The following is a 22,395-nucleotide window of genomic DNA, read 5'->3' as shown; positions in this document are numbered from 1 at the left end:
TAGATGTCTGCATCACATGATTTCCTCTCAAATGTTTTGTTAACAAGTTGGAGAATATTTCTTGGTGCTGTAGACCAACACTGTAACCTTAATCTTTCTATGTTCATGTTCACACCATCAAGGGCAAGGGTCATCTTGGGAACATTCCTGAACTCACAAGATATCCTCCAGGAGGAACAGTCTTGGCTGTATTTCTGTCCATCTGCTTCAATCTGACCTCTCTACCCTACACTGCCTCAACCACCACCACTCCATATATTCTAAGCATAAGTAGCCAACCTTATGGTAAGTGGATGCCAAGACACAAAATTAACTCAAACTCAAAATAACAAATAATTACATTCTTTGAACTTTCAACAAATCGTGCACTACTTTAAATAGAAGGGAGAGACATAAAATTAAGCTATCAAAATGGAATTGTATCGAGCCACTCTAGTAGACACTATCTAAAATGGGAATCTGATTAGAAGATGAGCATGATAATGCTCCTCTCAAAGTTGATGGCCACTTGGTCTCAAAGTAGCCAGTTTTAGTCTTGCCTGTCAACCTAGGGTGCTTGTCTTCTCTGTTGGCAGCATTCCAACCATAGCTAAGAAGAGTGTTGCAGCATGACTACTGGAACCTCAGAACCAGGTGTCCCTCTCTGGCCTGGACATTCCCTTGATTGGACTGTGGGAACCACACAATCTATTACCAGTCAATCACATTTGGTCTTAATAGTAGGCTACAGAGTGGTTATCTTCCTACATCCCAGTTGTTGGCCTGCCTAGCTACATAACTAGCCTACATGTATATATATAAATCCTTATTCATTTCAGTGTTTCATTACAAGCCTATTATGTATTTTAACGTCCATTTCTGTTTGTTCCTTCCCATCACAATCCACCCGTCATGCTATGAAAGGTCACGTTAAATGCGCTTCATGTTCACACCTTGTCATGTGCTTTATCCGCAGTAGCCTAATTTTGGAGAATGTTGAAGTAACCACTGTAGCATTATTTCCAAACATTCTTCTTACATTTTGCTGCAGATTTTGCTTTAAAAAAAAAAGTCACCTAAGAGCAACATTCATAATGGTTAGTTGTTCCTGATATTCTGGTCAGAAACACATTTACACTGACCACCTATTGTAGTCTAAAATGATTTTTTTAGGCGCAGTGCTGCAATTTACCACTTGAGGGGAACAGAATCAAGTCCTGATACTAAAATGTTGTTTAAGAACCTAGCAGCTTAGAAATATAACAACCTGAACTTGACGATGATGGAGAACGTGCCGCTTGTACCCCCACGAGACTCTGGAGACTATAGGCCGAATCGCAGAAGGTGAGATAATGCTGCTCTTTGACATGCTGCAGACATTATCTGTTGACAACACTTTCAATACTTCTTTATTTTAAAAGGTAAATCAACCAATTAATACATGCTGAAAAACACAGCTGTGTGTAATCAGTTTTTCTCAAATAGGGGTTTCTTGCCTTGATGAACAACATACAGCAGCTGTTTTCTCTTTCTATCTCATTCAAATATGTGGCTCCATCTAGTAGAAAGAAGGAAGTGTCAGGAATGGAACTGGGTCTCAGAAATAACATCAACATAAGTCAACAAAACATGAAAACATACAATAATCAACTACACTCACACATGTAACAGTTTTATAATTGCATACAATGAATGACCCTTTGCATTTAGTATACGAGCTACATTCTTCCAATGGTGAATGCCCTGTGTTTTCACCTTCTCCTTTTTATTAAAACTGCCACAGTCATGTCAAAGATTTCACAGATGTACATGTATGTTTTTAAGGAACGCAAGTGAAGATGGACTGATCTCAGACCAGTATCACACCAGGGCAATGTGTTGTTTAAATGGAAAACAAGTTTTCAGTGTGCCTAAACCTACTTAGCACATAGACAAATTCCAAAAACAGTTTTGTTTTCATGTAAACATAATTATAGTTGTTCAGGATACATAAACATAGCTTAATTGTTTCTTTGACAATCTTGCTTTATTTTAATACTCAAAAGTTGGGCTCTTCATGGAAAAAAAATATAGCATTATCAGAGTGGATTGCAAATTCTGTCGCATAATATGCTGCTTTAATTTATGTATAAGTAGTAAGTATAATGAAAACATGGTACTGTATGTAAATAACACACTGTGGATGGTTTAAATGGCTTTCTGTTTAAGTTCAAGGAACTTAGGAGAGCATAGTTCATCTAGAATAAACTACTTTCATTAAAGTAAAATAAAGTTTCTTACATGAGTGTCATCTAACTCTCTTTGGTAAACACACTAACCTGTCACAGGAATAACACAGTTATGTTAGTTATATATTCAGTCTAAACTGAATATATAAACATCATTGCCTGGCACACAATGTTTTTCATAGTGTTCCTTCAATTGGATCGATTGACAAATCTGCAAAAGTGCACAAATGCCCCAACACAAAAAAAACACAAGTATACTGTGAACTTCCGAGTCTGATAATGCACCAAAATAACTATTTTGCCATGAGCAAAGTTGATAGTTAGTGGATAATGGATTTCTTACTGATCTACAGTATGTCTGGTTGAGCTGAAGGGGGGAAAAGTGCAGGGGAGTCAAAAATGAACAAGCTATCTTCTCGTAGCACGGTCAGTCCATCAACTAATTTGACCCAATCTTGGCCTCAACTCCTCTTCCTTGTCACTCTTTTGCCAGATGTCTGAGTTCATTCATGATATCTTTGAATGTCATTTGCTTTCTTCTATGGTCTCTGTAAACTGTCAATGAGGCCCGCACAACAGTAAACATGACTGTAAGACTATTACATTATACAGTATTTAAACCATAAATAAATAAGGAGTCTGTTTGCATAGTCTGGAAGCGATGCCAGAGTGGAATGTGTCTTGAAGTTGATCATGGAGTCTTCATAGTTAATTCTAGGAATCTATACAGATGTCCAGTCTAAACTGATGGGCCACAACACTTCCTGGGTCGATAAAGGTTAAACATTTCTGCAGAGTGGATCACAGAGTTGAGCAGTGGTTACCTGGAAGTGGGGAACACAAAAGAAGGGTTAGAACTAGGCTTTCCATATAAAATACAACAATCAAGTCATTTATTATGAAACCATACACAAACCTTTGAATACCTTTTTACTAGCAGAGTCAATACATTTCTCAGATTTAATTCAGTACATAAGGTCAATATCTTTCCCCTCCTGGATGCCCTTTGCAGCTGTTAAAACCCTGGGCTAGTTCATCATGTCAGCCCACTACTAGGTTTAGGGAGTGACATGCAGAGAGCAGCGTGCAGCTGTGGACTCTCACCTTTCCCGAAGTGGCAACGTAGGATTACTAAGGAAGGAGAGCTGCTGCTCTAGACTGCACACACGGAAGGCCAGATAACATGAGGACAGGATAAGCAGAATAATACTAAGAAAAGGAAAAACACCAAAATATTGATATTCAATTGATATCATCCAGTACTTTTTTAAATGCTGTATATATATGTTGTGTATACGTACACAAATGAGATGAATGGAAATGTAACGTATGCAACCCAACACTAGGTGGGGCCGTTTTACTAGATTGCTTAATCGCATACGCATGACCTAGTGTCATTAACATAAAGTGCAAATCTACAAAAATAAAACTACACTAGAGTAAGAAGGTTTTTAGCTATCAATTTTAACATTAATATTTAATTGTAAACACACAAAAAAAAAACACTATGCTTGAAATGCTTTCAGCTAGGAAATCCCATATGCCCATCATGCATTACACAACTTATCCAGCCTAGAGATATACACTTTAATTACGTCATATAAACAGTTAAATCACTATATTCATGAAATTGTTGATGTGAGGCAGCTGGTCCTGAGATGTGCTGGTGGCCTGTGTGTGCGTGTGTGTGTGTGTGTGTGTGTGTGTGTGTACTCACAGCAGGATGAAGAACTTGAGCAGCTGATACTCCATCTGGCCAAGCTCTGGTACAGGCTCTGATAGAAAACTCTTCTCTGTCTGCAAATCCCGCTCTACAGCACATAGCTGATGAGTTAGTGTTTGTGTGTATGAGGGCAGACTACACATGTTCTATGAATTCATCCATAAAGATAAAATACCAATATGGCACAACAATCTTAAAGTAAACCATGGGTTCATGTCCCAAACATGAACTTTTATTTAAACGCAAAATCAGTCTACATCACACTGTATTTGTGCAGATAGTTTTGGACCGTGTACAAATACATTGTCTATACACTGCTCCCATAACCAGACAGTTACATCATCAGAAATGCATCTGAAACAACAACAAAAACGTGGCATAATGAATGAGCATCGATCTACGGGAAGGGTTAAACATGTCAAAAACAATCTTTTTAGTAGCAATATTACAGACCAAAATATCAGCAATATTTCATCTTGAAGAGAAAAAATATAATTATTCAACAGGCCCTTTGGATTGAGAATATCAGGCATGTTCCAGGAAGTCTCAAGTATAGCTTGGAGTAAGGCATGCTATTCTAATACAAGTCTCTGCAAGTCTCTTTTTGGAGCTTAGCATGTTGTTGCATAAGAGAGGGATATCCATAGAGAGAAGGAAGAGAGCAAAAACTGCAAAGAGAGGGAGGAGAGAAGAAAGAGAGGATAGATAAGGAAGAAAAGGAAGGAGAGAAAAGAAAAGGAGGAAAGGGAAGAGAGGGACACACTTAGGCACATGATTATACACAAGTATACACACACCCGCAGATGAACAAGCACATGTTCACACACACACACAGAAAAAGGACCATGCTACAAATATGTGCCCCCCGTCTATATCCAGAAAAGCCAACTCCTGCAACCAATATCTTAATGGACGTCTGCCAAAGATCACCTTGTGTCAAATCTATGATAATCCAGGTCTATGATGTAATATGTTGTGTCATGTTTATGAGCGATGCCCTGTATAGTATGAGAGATGTTTTTTTGTTTTGGAAGAAAATCCATCTGTTGACAATGCATGACCAGCCAAAATGTCGGACTTAAGATTCAGTACATATGAATCTCAAATAGCAGAGAACCTCTTCTCTTAGGGATGAAAGAAGAACACTGCCTCCCTCATCCCCCAACAATTTTGCAACAGTGAGACACTTCCTCACCTTCCAAGGGCTGATCGGTCTGGAAGGGCGTGTCCACAGCGCTCAAGATGCTAGTGGAGTTGCCCAGGAGGTCGGGCAGGGACGAGGACACCGACACCACGGACGGTTTCCTCCTCCACTTTAATACCGGGGGGTACTCATCTGACACAGGGAACTCATCTGGGGCTGGGAACCCATCCTGGAGTAAGGGACAAGGTGGAGAACAGATAAGTAGACTGGCATTCTCAAAGTTTTTTTAATTTTTCACCTATGTCAAAATCTCTTGGGTGATGTAGACACATTCAACCTTGATGATGAGGGATCAGATCCTGTTACACACAACACTGTACTGTTCATTGGTAATGTTGTGAGCAGTTGCAAATAACATAAAACCAAAAAAGTAGTCTAACTAACAATACAAAGAATTCTCAATTCAAAAAGCAACCACCAAGTATAAGATTATAAATCGGATCATAATTATCGATACTTCTTAGAAGGCGATGCTGTGGATATTGCCTCCCCAGTTTGTAATTTAATCAAAAGGAGATTATCTCCATTTCCTCTTCCTTAGCAGTAGACCATTGATAAGATCAGCTGTATTTGTTGGTCATAGCTAATAATATTATTGTACATGGCCATTAGAAAAACCTGTCTGAGCCTTTGTTAATGTGTTTAATCAATAATTTCACTGAATGATCTGAGCTCAAACCACCTTGCTTTTCAAGCTATTGATAAAAATGGGACAATGTTTTGACTATAAATCAAAGTAAATGAAAAACAGTACCGTCCCTTTTTCTTCCTTTTACTACGTGCTTCCATCCTTTAACTAGTGCTGACAATATAGTATAGTACATTTATCTTGTAGCCCTTTAGAATATATCACAGGCCTACATTCATACAATACAGTTTACAACATCACAAATAAACATAACCCATCCGAATCTCCACAGATCTCTTCCAGAGGCTAAAATGTGTTTGACAGTGTTGGAACAGTGGCCAATATTGCAAAAGTTGCAATAAATAAGGCAATACAATTCTGCAGGTTTCGACAAACCAATTTCCTCGTAGCGAAAGTATTTCTAATGTAATTAAATCAAATCTAGTAGCCTGGTGTTCTGGGCTGACATTTTTCATTTTGTTATAAATTCTATTCTGTTTTTGATTATCTATCCAGTCTTACCAGAGATAAGGAGTTAGGTTCCTCCATGTACTGTTTTAAACTCAGACTCTTCTTGCCATTGACCTGTGGAAGGAATTACAAGAGATGTCAAGAGGCTTACATGCATCAGTGTTTACATATTATTTGGAATATTACTTGAATGAAACATGTAGTTTTGAAGGATTAAGGAATTGTCTGTGTGTTTCAAGACCTGAAGGTGTGTGCAAATTCTTCGGAGGACATCATACACACTATCTCTGGACAGTAGAGACACAAACACATACTGTGGGGAAAGAAAATGAAACATTTTACCTACTTTATTCACACATTGTTCATAATGTTCTCAGCTAGGTACCTACAGTATGTGGGACATATGGAACACAGACACAGTTCAGTTATGTCTATATATGGTCATACACATACCCTGAAAAATTATAATCCTATTACTGAGGGAAAACAGATGATTATTTTCAAGAAATAAGCTATCACTGTGTTCACTGAGGCTAAACCAACAAAGCATAACCTAACGTTTAAGGATTAAAGTATAAACACAGTTCAAAAGACTAAGAAAGACCTTTGGTCATACATTCTTCTATTTTATTCCACCTGTTTTATTTAACTCTTTTACTATTTTCTATTACTCTTTAAAAAATAACTGTGAATGGCAGATGCCAAGTCTTATAACATGTTACACTTCCAGACAGGTGATGTGATAAAAGGCAATCAAATGCAAATTAAGATACTGAGCATAAGGTGTCCATTTACTGGATATAGGTGACCTTGAAGTGTTTCCTGTCCCAAATGCAGGAACTTAACCTACTTACTTTTTTGCACCTCTGTGACATAGAACATCTTTCCACTATGCAATGCTATATGTTTAACTAAAATATGATGTCATCGAACTAATGTATAGAACATTTTGAAAGCTTCATGGCCTAAATTCCCAAAGCTATGCAATTACTTTCGGAATATCACTGACATTGAAAACAACTGTAGGCTGAGCTTTACACACTAACATAAACATACACCAACACATGAGAAACATAGCCTTTTGTTTATGCTTTGTGTCAAACCGTCAGTTCATATTTTATGAGTGAGCCTACAGTTCATATACTGATCTGTACTGTACTCTGTTTCTAATCAAAACAAACACACAAGCACAAACGTATGTAGTCACACACCTCCACAAACTGGAAAGTGGAAGACCAAACACGACCAAAATAGACCATGACCTTGACACCCCTTCGCTACTGCTGAATCGTGTTTTGATTCTCATCAGCCTAGCTTAGCATGTTAGCATTGCACACTGTTGTTTTTGACATCTTTCTGTACCGGATAAAAATAAAATCAAGCTACAGTACTCCAACGAGCATCAGCCATGTTTCCATTCGTAGTGACCAAGGCTAACCACATTGCTGAACTCACCTTCTGACTCGTGTCTGTGGTTATGGCTAGGCCATTGGGAACCAAGCCAGCTGTTTTGTGCTTCTTGACCAGCCTCACTGAGACCACGGGGATGGCAACCTTGAGGAGGACAAAAGGGAAGGAGGCAAAAGGAGCAATAATATCACATTACCATGCTGTGAGTGAAGAAACACAAAGCTGAGATGATGCAGCAGAAAGATAAGTAAGGCTAATTGTACAATAAAGAGATATAAATAAAAGGGAAGGTTATGGAGAGAGGTTGTTTTAGCATCTGACCACATCACTACTTAAACTTTGAATAAGCCTATGGCAGTGGAGAGTAAAAGGAAACAGATGCAAAAAAAATGCAAGATTAAGACTATTACACTACTGAAAGGAAAGACACAAGTAGTTGCAGTATCTGAGAGAAAAACATTATGAGAGGAAAAGAAATACAAATTTTTGGTTTCAGTTAATATACAAGGAATGCCCTTAAACTAAGCAGCTTATTGTGCCTGAGAGTCAGGGGATGTTGGCATTCCAATACTCAGAGAGTGAAAGGAACAAGCAATTAATCAAAGGGGTGAAAATGTAATCCATAAGTACACTGCACATTATAGACAGTACACATAGTACATGCATACACAAACACAGCACAGGCAGACACACAAAATCCTTACTTGTGTGTCTGCCAATGCTGTAATTGTGTACTGTGTGTAAGTGTGTGGGTGAGGGACAATCCATGTATTTTAGTTTGTTTAGCAGCTACCATAAGGCCAACAAATATTTATTTTATTACTAAACAGCCTCATGAGGCCCGGTGCGAAAGGTAGTGTGGATAAACTACTGTATTTCCTGGCAAGTGAGGGGAAAAGCAGGCCTTGGATTTCAAGACACACACGTATCTGTCAGGGACGAACGGAAGAACGGATGGTCTGTCTGTCTGCCTGCCTGCCTGTTCAGCCTGTAAGTATGTTTATCTGGTTCCTCTTCCTGTCTATGGTCCTGTTTGTGTAGCATCCTTTCTTCAATCCTTACTTCCTTACAGAAAGAGATCGATCCAAAGTGACTGGATTAGTAACAGCTGTATTGGGTACAACATGCTTTTAACTTAACCCACTCTGTTTGATTAGAGACGGCTAATCAATCTGGTCATGTCTCACCTTAATGTCTTTGCCAAAAAGGTTGGCATAGAAGCACAGCCAGTTTCTTGAGATGTAAAGTCTGCCCTGCAGGAGGATATCTCTTAGCAGGGCACATGAGTACACTGAGAGAGGGAAAAGACATATTACACATATTAACATCTTGACACACTCATTTGATTTGACTCCACACCAGAAACTGTCTTTGGTTAAAATCTGTCAAACAAGGCTAGACATTTAGGGTTTGAATATATGTGCTAACAGGAACAAAAGCTACCATCCTAACCACAAAGTAAATGGAGCAAAACAAGAACCGCGCTTCCTGTACAAAATGACGTGGAGATGTGCAGATGCGGTTAACCTGACACCTTTTCAGTTGCACTTAACCACAAAGTGTCTGAAGTTCCAACTTCCTTAATTAAAGGAGGCTAGAGTTGATACTTTATCATTGGATAGTAACAAATGACAAATGTTGTCTGCTGCATTTTATATGGCATGCATTGTCATGCAACTGATCTATGTACATTTCTGCACATATGTTGTACGCATAACACCAGTTTAGAAAGACACAACAATGTAAAATCCTTTACAGGTAAAGGACAATATAACAAATAAGCCTAGAAAGTTAAAGCATAGGATACGTAAGATTGATACAGAGATTAGCCTGTTAAGATGAAAAGAAACAGAACAAGCTCAAAAAGCTTTACACAGCTAATATTTTGCCTTAAGTCATTTAAGCTGCTAGATAACTAATAGTCTTGATGTTTAGGGTCCTGACAACAGTACCTTTCATGAGGATCTCCTCCTTGGGCACGCACTGGAAGAGTTTGTGGTACTGGGAGTTGTACTTGCTGACAGTCTGCGCAGAGGGACAGGGCAGAGTCATGAGGAGCTCCTTGGCTTGGCTCCGTGCCTGAACACCACCACCAACACCACCACCAACACCGCCCGCCGTCGCTGCCGCCACGACCCTCTCCCTCAGAGGACGAGTGCTCTGCACCAGACTCAGCATGTTGGCACCGTACACACACACACACTCACGCACATCGATGGCGTGGAGCACCCCGCTGCAAGACACACACTGTCCCAGACGCCAGTCAGTCACTGACGTTCTTTGACAGAGAGGTGTGCTACTGACTACGAGCTAACCTACACATGCACGCACACATACACCGCAACAAGTAGACCACATACACATGCATGCACACACATGCACTGTACATGTCAGTTTAGCTTCACTGAGGTCTTCCTTTCACGCAGTTGTTTCCTCTTTTACCGGAAGACTAAAACACTGACTCACATGCACACACTTTCTCCTCCTTACATACAAACACATTCCCTAATCCCCTCTCACTGCTGCACGGAAAAACCCACACACTCCGTCTTTCTCCCTCTCTCACACACCCTGTCCTTTTGAGCCAGAAAGCCAGAGCTTTTTTCCTCTCTCTCCCCCCTCCCTCCCTTTCTCTCTGCCTGCTCAAATGACTCTGCAGGGTGACTCCCCTCCCCTACTCCTCACCATGTGTCACCCCACACCATGCCGCTTTTTCTTCCTGCTTGTCTTCACAAACAGCCTTGCATCTACCTCAAGTCCTCACTCCTGCTCTCATTAGTCGTCATTAAAAACAAGGAATACGTGGTTGAGAAAAACTGATTCACTCCCTCTGTCTTTAATAATAATAATAATAATAATTCATTTTATTTGAGGGCGCCTTTCAAAGCACCCAAGGTCACCTTACAGGGCATAGTTAAAAAACAAAAAAACAAAAAAAACACTTTCTTTGATCAATCTTATGTATCAATCTTATGAATCAATCTTATGTATCCTATGCTTTAACTTTGTAGGCTTATTTGTTATATTGTCCTTTACCTGTAAAGGATTTTACATTGTTGTGTCTTTCTCTCACTCTCATGATTACTGAATCTCTCTCTCCACCACAAAACCACAGCCGCCTCGCTCTGTCACTGTGAAGGACCCTGCTCCAGTGTATCTATACCGGCTCCCTCCTCTCAGTATCTGGTATACTGCGTGCAGATCTGCTTCTGCCATGACTATTATGGGCAATAATATTCATAGCCGAGGGCCTTTTAATCTGCTTGGACTGAAATGGTTAGGAAGAGGACTGACATAGTTAATGTTTAACCTTCTAGGCTGTTGTGTAACCAGTGAAGGCTTAGTAGGTTCACTACAATCAAATCACAGGGTATTACATATTTAATGGCCTGACCCTACTATTGATGTTAGATCAGAGCAGAGTGACGAGTGCTTGGATGGATGAAACCTTGGCTCTATCGTAGTGTGAAGGACATCAAAGGAGTTGCTTGATCATTCAACATGTTGATTCTTAGATCTTCCCTTGAGATTCCTACCTGACCTAGCACCTAAACCTGGGCTTCATGTGTCACAATTCCTCATGGTTCTAAAGTGAAGGGCAGGCACTACAAAACAGAGTGCCCATTTTACTCTGTACAGGTTTCCCATAGGTCATGGGCAAAACATTGAGTCATTAATTCAACAATGCATTGCAAAAAATTATTAAAAGAAAAATGACTTAAAATAATTAACCTTTAAACAAATGTGCATATCTTTACAATATCAATGCCACTATCAAGAGAATGGAGATTACTGATGAAGATGAAGCTTGGAAAGTAATGCTACAAGCACTTCACTTACCGAACCTCTGTAACATTTTTTTAAATCTTCATATGATAGGTCGTCAATCAACTGTATCCTGAAATACAAAGGAAAAGGACATAGGAAGTTTATTGGAGTAATTCAATTAGCTTTTGTTAAGGACAAAAGTATTGATAGTATTCCTTTGCAAGGGAATACTATCAAACAGTAGTGTGTGTGTTTATGTCTGTGTGTCTATGTGTATCTATTGTTTATAGCAGTACATGTTGGCAAGGTTCAAGTTTGGGTCAAGGCTGCCAGACAGATACAACATATCAATGTACAGAACTGAAGGCACACCCACACACAAAACAAACTTTACATGGCAAAGACAGATACAGATGTACAAAAAGATAACACAAGCCTTGCTGTGGCTGTATCCTGTTCTGTTCAGATTAAAGAAAAAAAGAAACAGACTAGACACAGACTGCTGAGGGTGCATTTTAAAAGAGCTTGATCTAACTAGCCAAGGAAACTGATTCGTTGAGCAAGTTGAGGCAGTTAAATACGTTTGTATTCAACTTTTCCACCACTAAGTACAAGTGAGGACAAGCGGTAGTCTCTAAAGAAGGTTATGACATACACCGTAGTGCAAATAAAGTTTGTTTGACCACTAAGACAGTGCACACAAAAAAAACACACATACCAATGGCATACATAATCCCTCACAAGGGATAGCCTCAGCATTATGGGGTAAGTCACACCACGGCACTCATGACTACTCCTAACATAGGCAAACTCACTCCATCAACCCAGAGGGCCCGGAAAGCTTACAAACCTTTGAAAAGTAGTGACTTTAACAACAGTGCTGTTATTATGAACAGGCTCTGGAATTGACAGTGCTAGGAGCAATATGACGCATCACAATTTAACAATATCACATATTTACCCCACTTCAGGGATGGGTATTATTCAGTGAAAGAGCATTTGACTGCAGAGGTCATTAATAAAAGTGTCTGTAAATAAATATTATAGATTGTTAAATTGTTGTTATTATTATGTTCTGATTCTTCTCGTAGCACAAGAACATGAAGTCTGTTACCCACAGTATGTACTTACATATGCTCTACTCATCTCCTCTCTACCATCCCTTTATCTCTCAATCATATCTAAGGACCATGTTATAAATCTAAATAACCTCAAGGCAGATTCACAATAATGTAACAGTGGCACCTTTGTGCCAAGTCATTCTATAACTTGTTATCATAGAGTGGTGCTATCTATCGGTAAATAATTTCAAGGTCGGCCTATTAACCATGATTCAGACTCCGCTAGTAAAACATGATTGTTCCTTGGCAAATCCTGTCACATGACTCTTCTCTTCCTTACCTCACCTCAGGAGTATTGCTAAGACTCCTCTGGCTCAGCTGGGTAGTATCAAGGTCAAGCATCTGTTATGAGAGTGTGTCTTTGAGTGTAAAGGGAAAGAAGATTAGGAGAAAAGCGGGATGGAAGGGAGGGTTGAGTAATATTCTGGTAGGTAGACAGGGATTGGAGAGATAAGGATAGAGGGAAAGATGATTACAGACAGGAAAGACATGCTTGACATATTGTAAGGCAGAGAGTAAGGGAGTGAGAGACTGAAAGAGAAACAGGAAAGTATAGATTCCTACTGCACAGAGGGTCAAATCCTACACACAATTTAAGACCCTATCACTAAGCACAGTGGACCGAGATGTGGGCGTGAGCTAGGAGGTTGCTTGAGGAATAGGCTACAAAGGAAGAGAGGACAGAGTCACTGTGACTTCCAGCTGTGTGTGTGTGGGAACTCCAAACCTCTTGTTTTCTTTTGAGCGGGGCAGCTGGGTGGAGGGGACAGGGTCGAAACAGAGGGCCGTAACCATGGGACCCCTGACCCTGCTGTGACGGTGGTGTGACCACACTGAAGCCCATCAGAGCATCAAGGGCTTGAAGTTGCTGAGTTTTTGTTTATCTCCCAGAGCAGTTCAGTTTATCTAGCGCCTTCTCTATTGTGGCAAGGTTGCATTTTTATTGTTAAATACATACCGTTACAACCAATAGGCACTGACAGTTATGTCTATTGTACATACATACACCCATGTAGGCTTGCAAGCTATTCTACACATATGATCATGACATTTATTTTCCATCAGTAAATTCAGAATTTCCCTCAGACAACAGCATGTATAAAAAATTACTATGTGGTTGGTGGATGTTGATATGTGAGTCTGATCCTGTTGGAAGACGGTTATAAATATAACTCTCCCAGGTAAAAAGGAAAATGTATATAATCTATATCTGTTCAAGCACACGTTGTACAGATTGAAAGTCAAATGGGGTTTACTTGAATAAAGCCATGGTCCAAGATCAGACAACTGGCTCCCCCCGCTTAGCCTCACTTGCTAATGTCTTATTACTAATTGAGGCATGGAAAACAAACTGGACCTGGAGAGTCATGAACGGGTGCCCTTTACCTTCATGTGAGATGGGGGAAGTGTTACTGAGCCCGCAGTGTGGTGTGTGAATGTGGGTGTGTGTCAATGAGCATGTGAGAATGGGAAAGATAGAGAGATAAAGAGAAAAAGAGAGTGAGAGTTTGTGTGTGTGTGTCTATGCTTGTGTCTGTGTGTCTCTGCCCTTACAGTAGGTGTCCTTGGCGGTGGCCCTGAATAGTGTAGCTAATTACAAGCCAGAGGAATCTTAAATTAGAAAGTGAATACCTCCCAAAGGCTGCCAGCGGAGAGACCCATTCAGTCAATAATGCAAACGAAGAAAGAAAAAAAGGCATTGACGGAAGAGGTTAAAGGTAGAAAAGGCAACCTCATTCTCTGTTTAGTTAGGAGGAATGTGATAGGAGATAGGATGCAAAAAATATTTTTCCTGTTATTAGAATTCTATTACTAATCACTGAATATCTAGGGGTAAATCCTAAATGGCAAAAAACACTTTCAACTGTATATCATGTATGTTTACAAAACATGTATGTTGGTTGATGGGATATCACCCCCATATTTTGGGGATTCCATTTCACTCTAGCTTTACAGAGGTTCAAATCTTATTATATCCACGCTATTAAGGTATTCATATTCAAAGGTACATATTAATGCTCACACATCTTAATGGCAATGGTTTTAAGGACTATCTTGTAAGGGATTTAAGAAAACTCGGCCATCACACTGTGCTTGGCATTCTAAATAAACATACTTTTAAAAAGTGTTTGTTTATACACAGTAGATGTACATTCCACTTTCATAACGTGTACATGCCAATGGCACACTATTGACACAGGGACAACATCATTGGAAACACCCTCCCTTAGAGTGGTGAGATGAATTCACATTGCACCATGATGCAGCACCAGATCCAATCCTAGATTCCCTGGGATTATAATGTTACTGCCTTGAATCCGTATTATGTAATGCCCTCTCTCTTTCTGACACACATGTCCACACACACACACACACATACACATACACACACAGAGATAACACAAGGCCCATTACATGGAGTCAAGTTAAAAAAAGACCCCCAAAACACTCAAACAGACAAAAAGAGTACGCCAGAAATGTCCTTACATTGTCTAGCTTGGCTATCAGTAGAGAAGCAGATGCTATATGATTTAGGGATAGGTGTTCCTCTGCACTTATTGTTAGGTAATTTTGTTCTATGGATGCATTTGCGGGGAATGGACCTTAACATCACATATGGGATAATGAAGAACATAAAATACCCCATCTTTAAACCAAAGCCAAAGGGCTTCACCCCAGGACCAAGCACAGAATGTACAGGGTGTGTTTTTTATCACAGTGATAAACAAAGTAAGAGGGCTACATGTGCAGAATGTCTGGTATTTGAGCTTGTGGTCCAGAGTGGAACACAGGTTTGGTGGAGTGTGTATATGATTTCACTATGCTGTGGTGTTGTTTTGTCCTCCTCAGGTGGAATACAAAATGTAGCGTGTGTTCACAGCTTGCCTGAACTGCGGTGGTCCATGAGAGTCCTCCTCCTTGGAAGGTTCCAGGTCCTGTGGCGACAAGAGGCCTGTCTCTTCATTATGCTCCTGGTGTTCAGTCATGGTCTTGGGCCTGAACACACAAACAAGTCAAAGAATCAGCAACACAGACTTATACAAACGCCAGTCTCTCTTTTATTTTCCACGTTGAAAAAAAAATTAAGGTCATACAGCTGCTAGTACTTTTAACCCTCAAACACACACTTACACACACAGGACTTCCTGCTCGGACAGGGTCAGCAGATATCCCCCACTCTGTATAGTTACAGGTGTGACTGAAAATCTCTTAATTGGTCTTCCCAAGAGGAACCACTGACTAATCATCACCACGCTTTGCCTTAATTCAAGTTTCCTTTTTATTAGCTCTAACTTGTTAGAACATGCTCACCTTAGCCAATATTTATATGTCTCAGATAAAAGGCTATTTCTGTTACTAGAAGTCAGAAGAAGGTTAGCATATTTTAAATTGGATTTCCCCAAGTATCATCATGGATAAGACAGTCAGTTTAGTTGTTTTCATAGCTAGTAGTTTGTGTTACCATTGGGGGAATGTTCATTGATCAAAGTTTCTTCAGTTCTGCCCAGAGAGATTCTCTATATCACTGCACTAATGAACTGCATTTCTTTAGTGGAATTGTTCCAGTTACTGTCTGAATGTTGTTTTTAGAAGAGGAGGAGAAAGGCTATTTTAATCAAAGTGATAAAAACATTTCTAAATTGACAACTTTAGACCCCACTGACCAAATCTTAATCTTCCCTGAAAAATCTCAATTTGGTAAAGACAGTTGGCCCCCTGCAGTGAGCTTAGGTAAATCCTTCAGAAGTACATTACACTTAATGTAAATGTCCCACAATGCAAAGCCACCCCATTGAAAACAAAAAACATAGTTGCAGTGTAGGACAGGACAAGGATATTATATCAAAATATGCTTTTAGTCCTGGCGGCATACCTGTTTTTGAGGCACCAATTATATAATCCATTCTCAAGGGAGGTTGAAACACCACTAATTGGTTAATGTTTATTTGCAGACTGAACGGCATACTGAAAGTAACTGGGACAATTATCAACATCGACTATACCCGAGAGCAGACTTGAACTTGAACCATAGACCAAAATTATTTTGTGTTCACTTGCACAACATGATTTTACAAGGTGATTGAAAGGTCTCACCTCAAGTATGTTACAGTTTTTACACATTGTTATATCTTAGTCCCAGCTCTTACTGGAATGGAATGTGTCACAGAATGTAAGTAACATCCTTGCTTGATACCCGTTGACCATTACACACAAGTGTGTCTTTCCACAGCATGTTTGGTAAACAAATTTTCCATCACAATGAAAAGAAAGGAGTAGTGGTATCTCTAGAAGTTTGTTATAAATAATAGTAATACAAGCTCTCTCTCTCTCTTTCTCTGAACTGTCCTTCCACAGGCAGACTGTCCTCCATACAAATGAATGTTAATCGTTATTCTTTGTCCCCTTCATTCCCCTTCTTCCTCCTTCTCGTCCTTCTTAGACATTTACTGGGACGTCACAAGATAGCCTGCAATCCAATTAGCCCTAATCTTGTTAAGCCACTTTGGGCAGCCACTGGGACTTCTGTTAAAGGTGCATAGCACCATATTTCCTTCCACCTCCTCTTCACTCTTTCAAAAGTATTTTTGTGTTCAGAGTAAAAGAGAAGGAAAATGAAATGGCACCAGTATGAGTCAACCTGATGGAGTGCTCCTCCTGGACAGATAAATAGATTGCTTACCGTCCTTGTCCAAGGAATTTTTTTGCCAGTCTGTACACAGCCTCACATAAACACGTAGATTACAACTACATGACACATATAACCTTTCCCTATGCAAGTTACGAAGGTGTTTTATTTAATGATGCTATGGCGGAGGGAACAAAACTGCATGTCCAGGCCAGTGATCTGTATATGCAACTTGATGGAAGCAGTGTGAATAAGACAAGATGTTGGGCCAAACATAGTCGTATTCTTTGTCTCTTCTTTTCTCTCCCTCAAATCCACAAGCTCAGACTTTTAGGGTTGTGGACAACTTGAGAATGGATGTCTCTCTCTCTTTCTCACACACACACACACACACACACACACACCTGGACAGCTCTTGACATATAATCATTTGATCACAGTTGCACGATGTTGGTGTCAGTTTACTAACTAAGAAGAAAGACTCAAAAAGGCTCAGACAGCGAGTAAAGGGCTTAATTTAGGATCATCACTATCCTTTCTCTGCAATACTACTCCACATCCCTTTATAAGAGTCAACAAATCCTGGGGAACTGAAGGTTTCAGAAGTGTTACAAGGTCCACATAGGTAACCATAATCAATAGTGGGTAAAAAAAATGTATTGAATACTAAAAATTATATCACAAGGTCATGAAATACAAGATTAGTGCGGCTTCAAAATGACATTGTACATTATATGCTCAACTGAGCTATGGAATGTAATCTATGCTCACGTGAACTTCACCCTTTCTGCACACACTATGTGCTACATAAATGTTTGGTGTTTCTAGTTTCTCAGTGTCCAAAAACTGAATGTAAGGTCACCTAATAAATGACTGGAAAAAGCTGTCACTTGAGTTTCCTTTCACCTGTCGTGTGGTGATTATCATCCTCAAGGGACAGTTCCCTTCTTGGACTTCTGCAGAGAAAACTAATGGGCTGAAGCTGTGATCACCTGCGGGTTTGTTCTTTGTCATGGAAAGACACGATATGGTGGTGCTTTCAATAGGTTGCCTAGCAGCTCCTTCTAAAAAAAAAAGTCTGTCTCAGTGTGACAATAATACCTGTTAAACTGAGAAAGGGTGAGAATTAGGCAGGTGTCTATTAAATTAGAAAACAAATATGCACCTTTCAAACAAACACTGTCCATTGATTCATTTCAGACATCATACCACTTTGGACTCCAAATGCATGTGCTGTCCACACAGTTCTCCATGCTTACAAACTTCTGAAGTTTGATGTCAAAATAATAGGCCTTCAACAACAACTACAAACTACTGCTGCTACTATTTGATCATTCAAAATGGTAAAGCCATTGATCCAACCAAGTGCTGTTCATCTACTGTCAATGCTAAAAATGACACGAGGAGCGAATCCAGCATCTGGTATAGGATAGGTATGTAAACAGGTAGGCCTATTATGTTTGCAACTTCCATGCCAAGCTTTCAACGTCGTAATAGGTCAAAAGTGTGAAAGAAACAACAGCACAGCGAACATTAAATCTGACTAGCGTTACTCTTCCGCCAACATCTCCTACCTGTGAAATTACGCGTTTATGACGACAAGATAGCCATCATCCTTCATGATGCATAGACTTTCGAGGACACGGAAGTACATAATTACAGAAATATGAATATCCACGAGGAATAGGCAGAAAATGTCAATATGTCACTCACAATCTAAAGATTTTTCGCGCCTTGAGCTCCACAACCAGAAACTGAGCTTGAGTCAATGTGTTGCGCCCACACAAATCAAGGTGGGTTGAGCTACAACCTAGTACATGGCGTGGTATCCGTGTATCTGCGGTCAGTGGATTAAATACTAATAGTATACAGTACAGGTAGGCCCTTACTTATGCTATTTTCGTCCACTGTGACTTGGTGTTGAATCACCGCTAATAAACTGTAGTCTTCTCACGTGGCACCTCTTTTCCCAGACTGCACGGTCCATACATATGGATTATCGTAAAGTGATGATAATGGCTTGTTATCAACAGGTCTGATATAGGCAGTGTAGCGTAACCCACTAAATACAGACAATAATAGACAGCCAAGCTAAGCTATAATAACTATATTCTAAACATTGCTAAATACACAAATGTAACCAAATATGTAAACTTTAGATATTCTCAAGCATCCTATTTGTTTGTATCAAATCAGAGGCATTAAACACTTCGTTCTGTCATAGAAAAGCATCACTACAGGAATTCCATTATTTGTACACTGGCACCTACTTAATCCCTTTATTATGATCTACTACAGAGTAGATATGTTTCATAAGATTGCTGTGTGTGCCCCTTTTTCTGCAAAAAAAATAATACAATCCTGTAAGAATGGGCATATAGATTTTTCAAGAGTGAAACGATTCTGACATTATTGGTCTATTATGATAAGAAATTGTACAGTCTTAAAGTTTGCAATCATTTAACACAGTTTACAGTACTTGCAGGTTTTCTTGAATTGAAATGACCACAAGTTTCCTTGTAAAACACTGGGTTTTACAAGGAAAAAGTTTCCTTTTAAAACACTGGTCAAAGTTGTAAAATGTTTGCAATGTCTATGATAGATATTACCATCAGAGTAAATTGTTTGTGGTGAGGAACTTGCCCTTTGCTTATTGTTATGTGGCGGTCAGAGACGGGTTTCATATTTCAACAACACATGCTCAAGCATGAGGCAGTTAATCATGGAACAAAGCAAGGTTAAATAAAGTAAACTTAAACAAATAACTCATGCTAAGATATCCCAACAACCTATATAGGAAGACCGTCTTGAGGCAAGGTCAATAATGTATATTAAATGGAATTGCAGCTCAATTAAAAAAAGTTTATGCACTCACACACTATTGCATACATTCAATAGAGGGAATAGTGCTATGGGATACAAAAGACAAGGGCAGGTTGTCCAACACCTTCTGAGTTGGGGCTCCACTACTCTTCAGGTTCATATACAGCAACCTCTGGACAATCTTAGGACTTGAGGGATTTTTACATACCAATAGTGAAATTAACTTGGGAGTATGTTTATTGCTTTGTTGTGGCAGACAAAGTTCGGATTGACAGTCGTGACTGACCTGGCTCTGCTGGCTGCTATCCTCTGGCTACAGGTACCATGTGGGTGGTGCTGGTTTAAGTGCTGGCGTGGGTCCTGGCCCGTGGCCTCGTCCACAGGCAGGGCCTCAGGGCTGGCTGCATAGATAGTGCATCCCATGAACCCCCCCCGGAGTCTGCCCTCGGCACACCTTTGATGTCCCGGAGAGAGCCTCCCTACGCAGTGTCCGTCCCGGCGATGCCCTGTCAAATACAGTGTCGGCACAGAGCTGTCCTCTGGATAAGCCATTGCCTCAGCACATTTCTATTCACTCTCCTCCCCCGTCGCCTCTTTCTCCTCTAGCCAACCCCTGTTGCCATCCCCCACCCCCCTTGTCCTCCCTCCAAAGAGCATAGGGGATAATCAGATTTCACATTTACACTCGGCAAAATCATCCCTTGCATAATCTCTCTGCCACTGCATCACCATGTTGCTCTCAGACACAGAACACTGGCGTGTGGGAGCTTTAGATTCCAATAGAGGCACTTTGGAAAGAGAACAAGAGGTCATTTGTGCTTAGTGTGAAAACTGCAACTTGCAAATGAAAATAATTGTGTTACATAGACATTCTGGTTCAGCATCAGGTAAGTCTCACTGGGTTTTTTCTTTTATACTGATACAGGCTGTTCAAAAACAGTGTATTCAATCTGGCTGGATTTTCATGGCCATGAATTCTGAGGCTCCTCTTCAAAATATGCAATTGATCTTATGCTCAAAAGGAAATCCTGGCAAATCCTACTGTGCTTTAAAGTGCATCATGATTAATACTATCACAGTTAAAGCAGGAAGTCATTGGCTCAGCATATTAAGTCACATTTAAGGCCAAAAGATGACTGGTTTGTATGACCTGACTGTTTCTCAGGATCACATATACACATTAAGACTGCCCCCCAGTGGTTATTTTAATTAAATGCAGTGAATGCCATAATGACACTGCTCAAAAATGGACAATTGAAAGCTCTGCATTTTAGTCTATACCTTTAGAAGGTATTCCCAGGAAGAAGAAAAAACTTGCATACTGCATAAAGTACAAAGAGGCTCGCAATAATTATAGCTGCATATAATTACCATAGCTGTTTATTTTCTCTCTTTTAAATACGAAGGGATCCACTCACATAATAACAGATATGATTGTCTCATAAAAAGATTTATTTGTTTGCCTCAATTGCACAAGGCAAGTTACAGTATTGTATAAAAAAGAACCATGATAATGTACACTTTACACAAACTGGGGGGTGGGGGGTGAGGGGGAAACAGAGTAGAGTTGGTGAGGATGCTGAGTGCTAAGTTCCTCACTAAGAAGAGAAAGGGGTTGTAAACATCCTTGAAAGTACCGAAGACTGATTTTTGGGGTATCGAGAGATGTGATTGGGAGGACCAAGAAAGGAGGGTGGAGGGGTCTGTAACATGCACCGTTTGGCCCTTAATGGCATCAGAAAATATCTCCTAGTTTTTAGGTTACATTTCGCAGGAGCCAAATGAGAAAATTATTGTGCCACTTTTTATATAAAGGAGTAATGACAAAGTAGAGAAATAAAGTGATCAATTTCTCTAGTCATTCGCCAGGAGTATAAACATGTTTGGCTTTTCCATACATTTTATGATGCTTAATTTTCAACTTGTTTCGCCTACAAATCAACTTTTCTTATTTTGAGATTAACTGCGCTTGTCTAAACCATATATGATAATTTCACAAGTAATATCTTAATCCCTATCCAGACAATACTTCAATTGAGGTTGCCCCTGTAGATAATCTACAGACACTCAAAATACCAACAAACCAATCTGATATTAAACATGGTTACGGTTAGGGACAGTAGTGAGTTGGACATTTACAGAACATATAAGGAAACCCTCCAAATACAGTGTATCCCTTATCTGATGTAGAGAAAGGTTCTTCTGCCACCTTCTCAGGTACATTTAGAATTATACTCCACTGATTTACAGGACAATATCACAGCTGCCTATGTACCATAACCCTACTATTTACAGTAGGAGATCTTACATGTCAAAACACTGTCACATTCAGATTTACAGGCTGGACAATCAATCTGTTTAATAATCACTCTGACAACAGAGACGAGCTAGTAGAAATACACCCAGACTTTTT

The 22,395-nt window shown here is 39.8% G+C and overlaps 1 protein-coding gene across 3 annotated transcripts; it reads right to left on the bottom strand.

Moving 5' to 3' along the window:
* Positions 1-1,356: 1,356 nt before the first annotated feature.
* Positions 1,357-20,566, bottom strand: gramd2aa (GRAM domain containing 2Aa). Of its 3 annotated transcripts, none has more exons than XM_047042253.1 (12): positions 20,269-20,566; positions 15,419-15,529; positions 11,484-11,541; positions 9,596-9,668; positions 8,831-8,934; positions 7,689-7,787; positions 6,475-6,546; positions 6,285-6,347; positions 5,126-5,303; positions 3,925-4,018; positions 3,312-3,416; positions 1,357-3,031 (listed from the first exon to the last, which is right to left on the bottom strand). In XM_047042253.1, the coding sequence occupies exons 1-12, from the start codon at positions 20,532-20,534 to the stop codon at positions 3,028-3,030; spliced, it is 1,227 nt and encodes a 408-aa protein (XP_046898209.1). In that variant the 5' UTR covers positions 20,535-20,566; the 3' UTR covers positions 1,357-3,027. The 3 variants fall into 3 exon arrangements, with proteins under 3 accessions (XP_046898209.1, XP_046898211.1, XP_046898210.1); XM_047042255.1 differs by lacking the exon at positions 20,269-20,566 and adding an exon at positions 18,873-19,012 and having other exon boundaries at positions 1,358-3,031; XM_047042254.1 differs by lacking the exon at positions 20,269-20,566 and adding an exon at positions 18,734-18,966 and having other exon boundaries at positions 1,358-3,031.
* Between the last annotated feature and the right edge of the window lie 1,829 nt (positions 20,567-22,395).

This window comes from Hypomesus transpacificus, chromosome 19, assembly GCF_021917145.1.
Source record: "Hypomesus transpacificus isolate Combined female chromosome 19, fHypTra1, whole genome shotgun sequence".
Taxonomy (NCBI): Eukaryota; Metazoa; Chordata; class Actinopteri; order Osmeriformes; family Osmeridae; genus Hypomesus; species Hypomesus transpacificus.
The sequence above is the reverse complement of the archived record's forward strand: the minus strand, read 5'-3'. Positions and strand labels throughout refer to the sequence as shown.

Coding starts and splice junctions, on each gene's coding strand:
- gramd2aa (XM_047042253.1), bottom strand. CDS start 20,534: ATGGCTTATCCAGAGGACAGCTCTGTGCCGACACTGTATTTGACAGGG. Junction 15,530..20,268: donor ATAGCAGCCAGCAGAGCCAG/GTCAGTCACGAC, acceptor TTGTGTGTTCAG/GCCCAAGACCATGACTGAAC. Junction 6,547..7,688: donor CCACAGACACGAGTCAGAAG/GTGAGTTCAGCA, acceptor CTTTCCCCACAG/TATGTGTTTGTGTCTCTACT.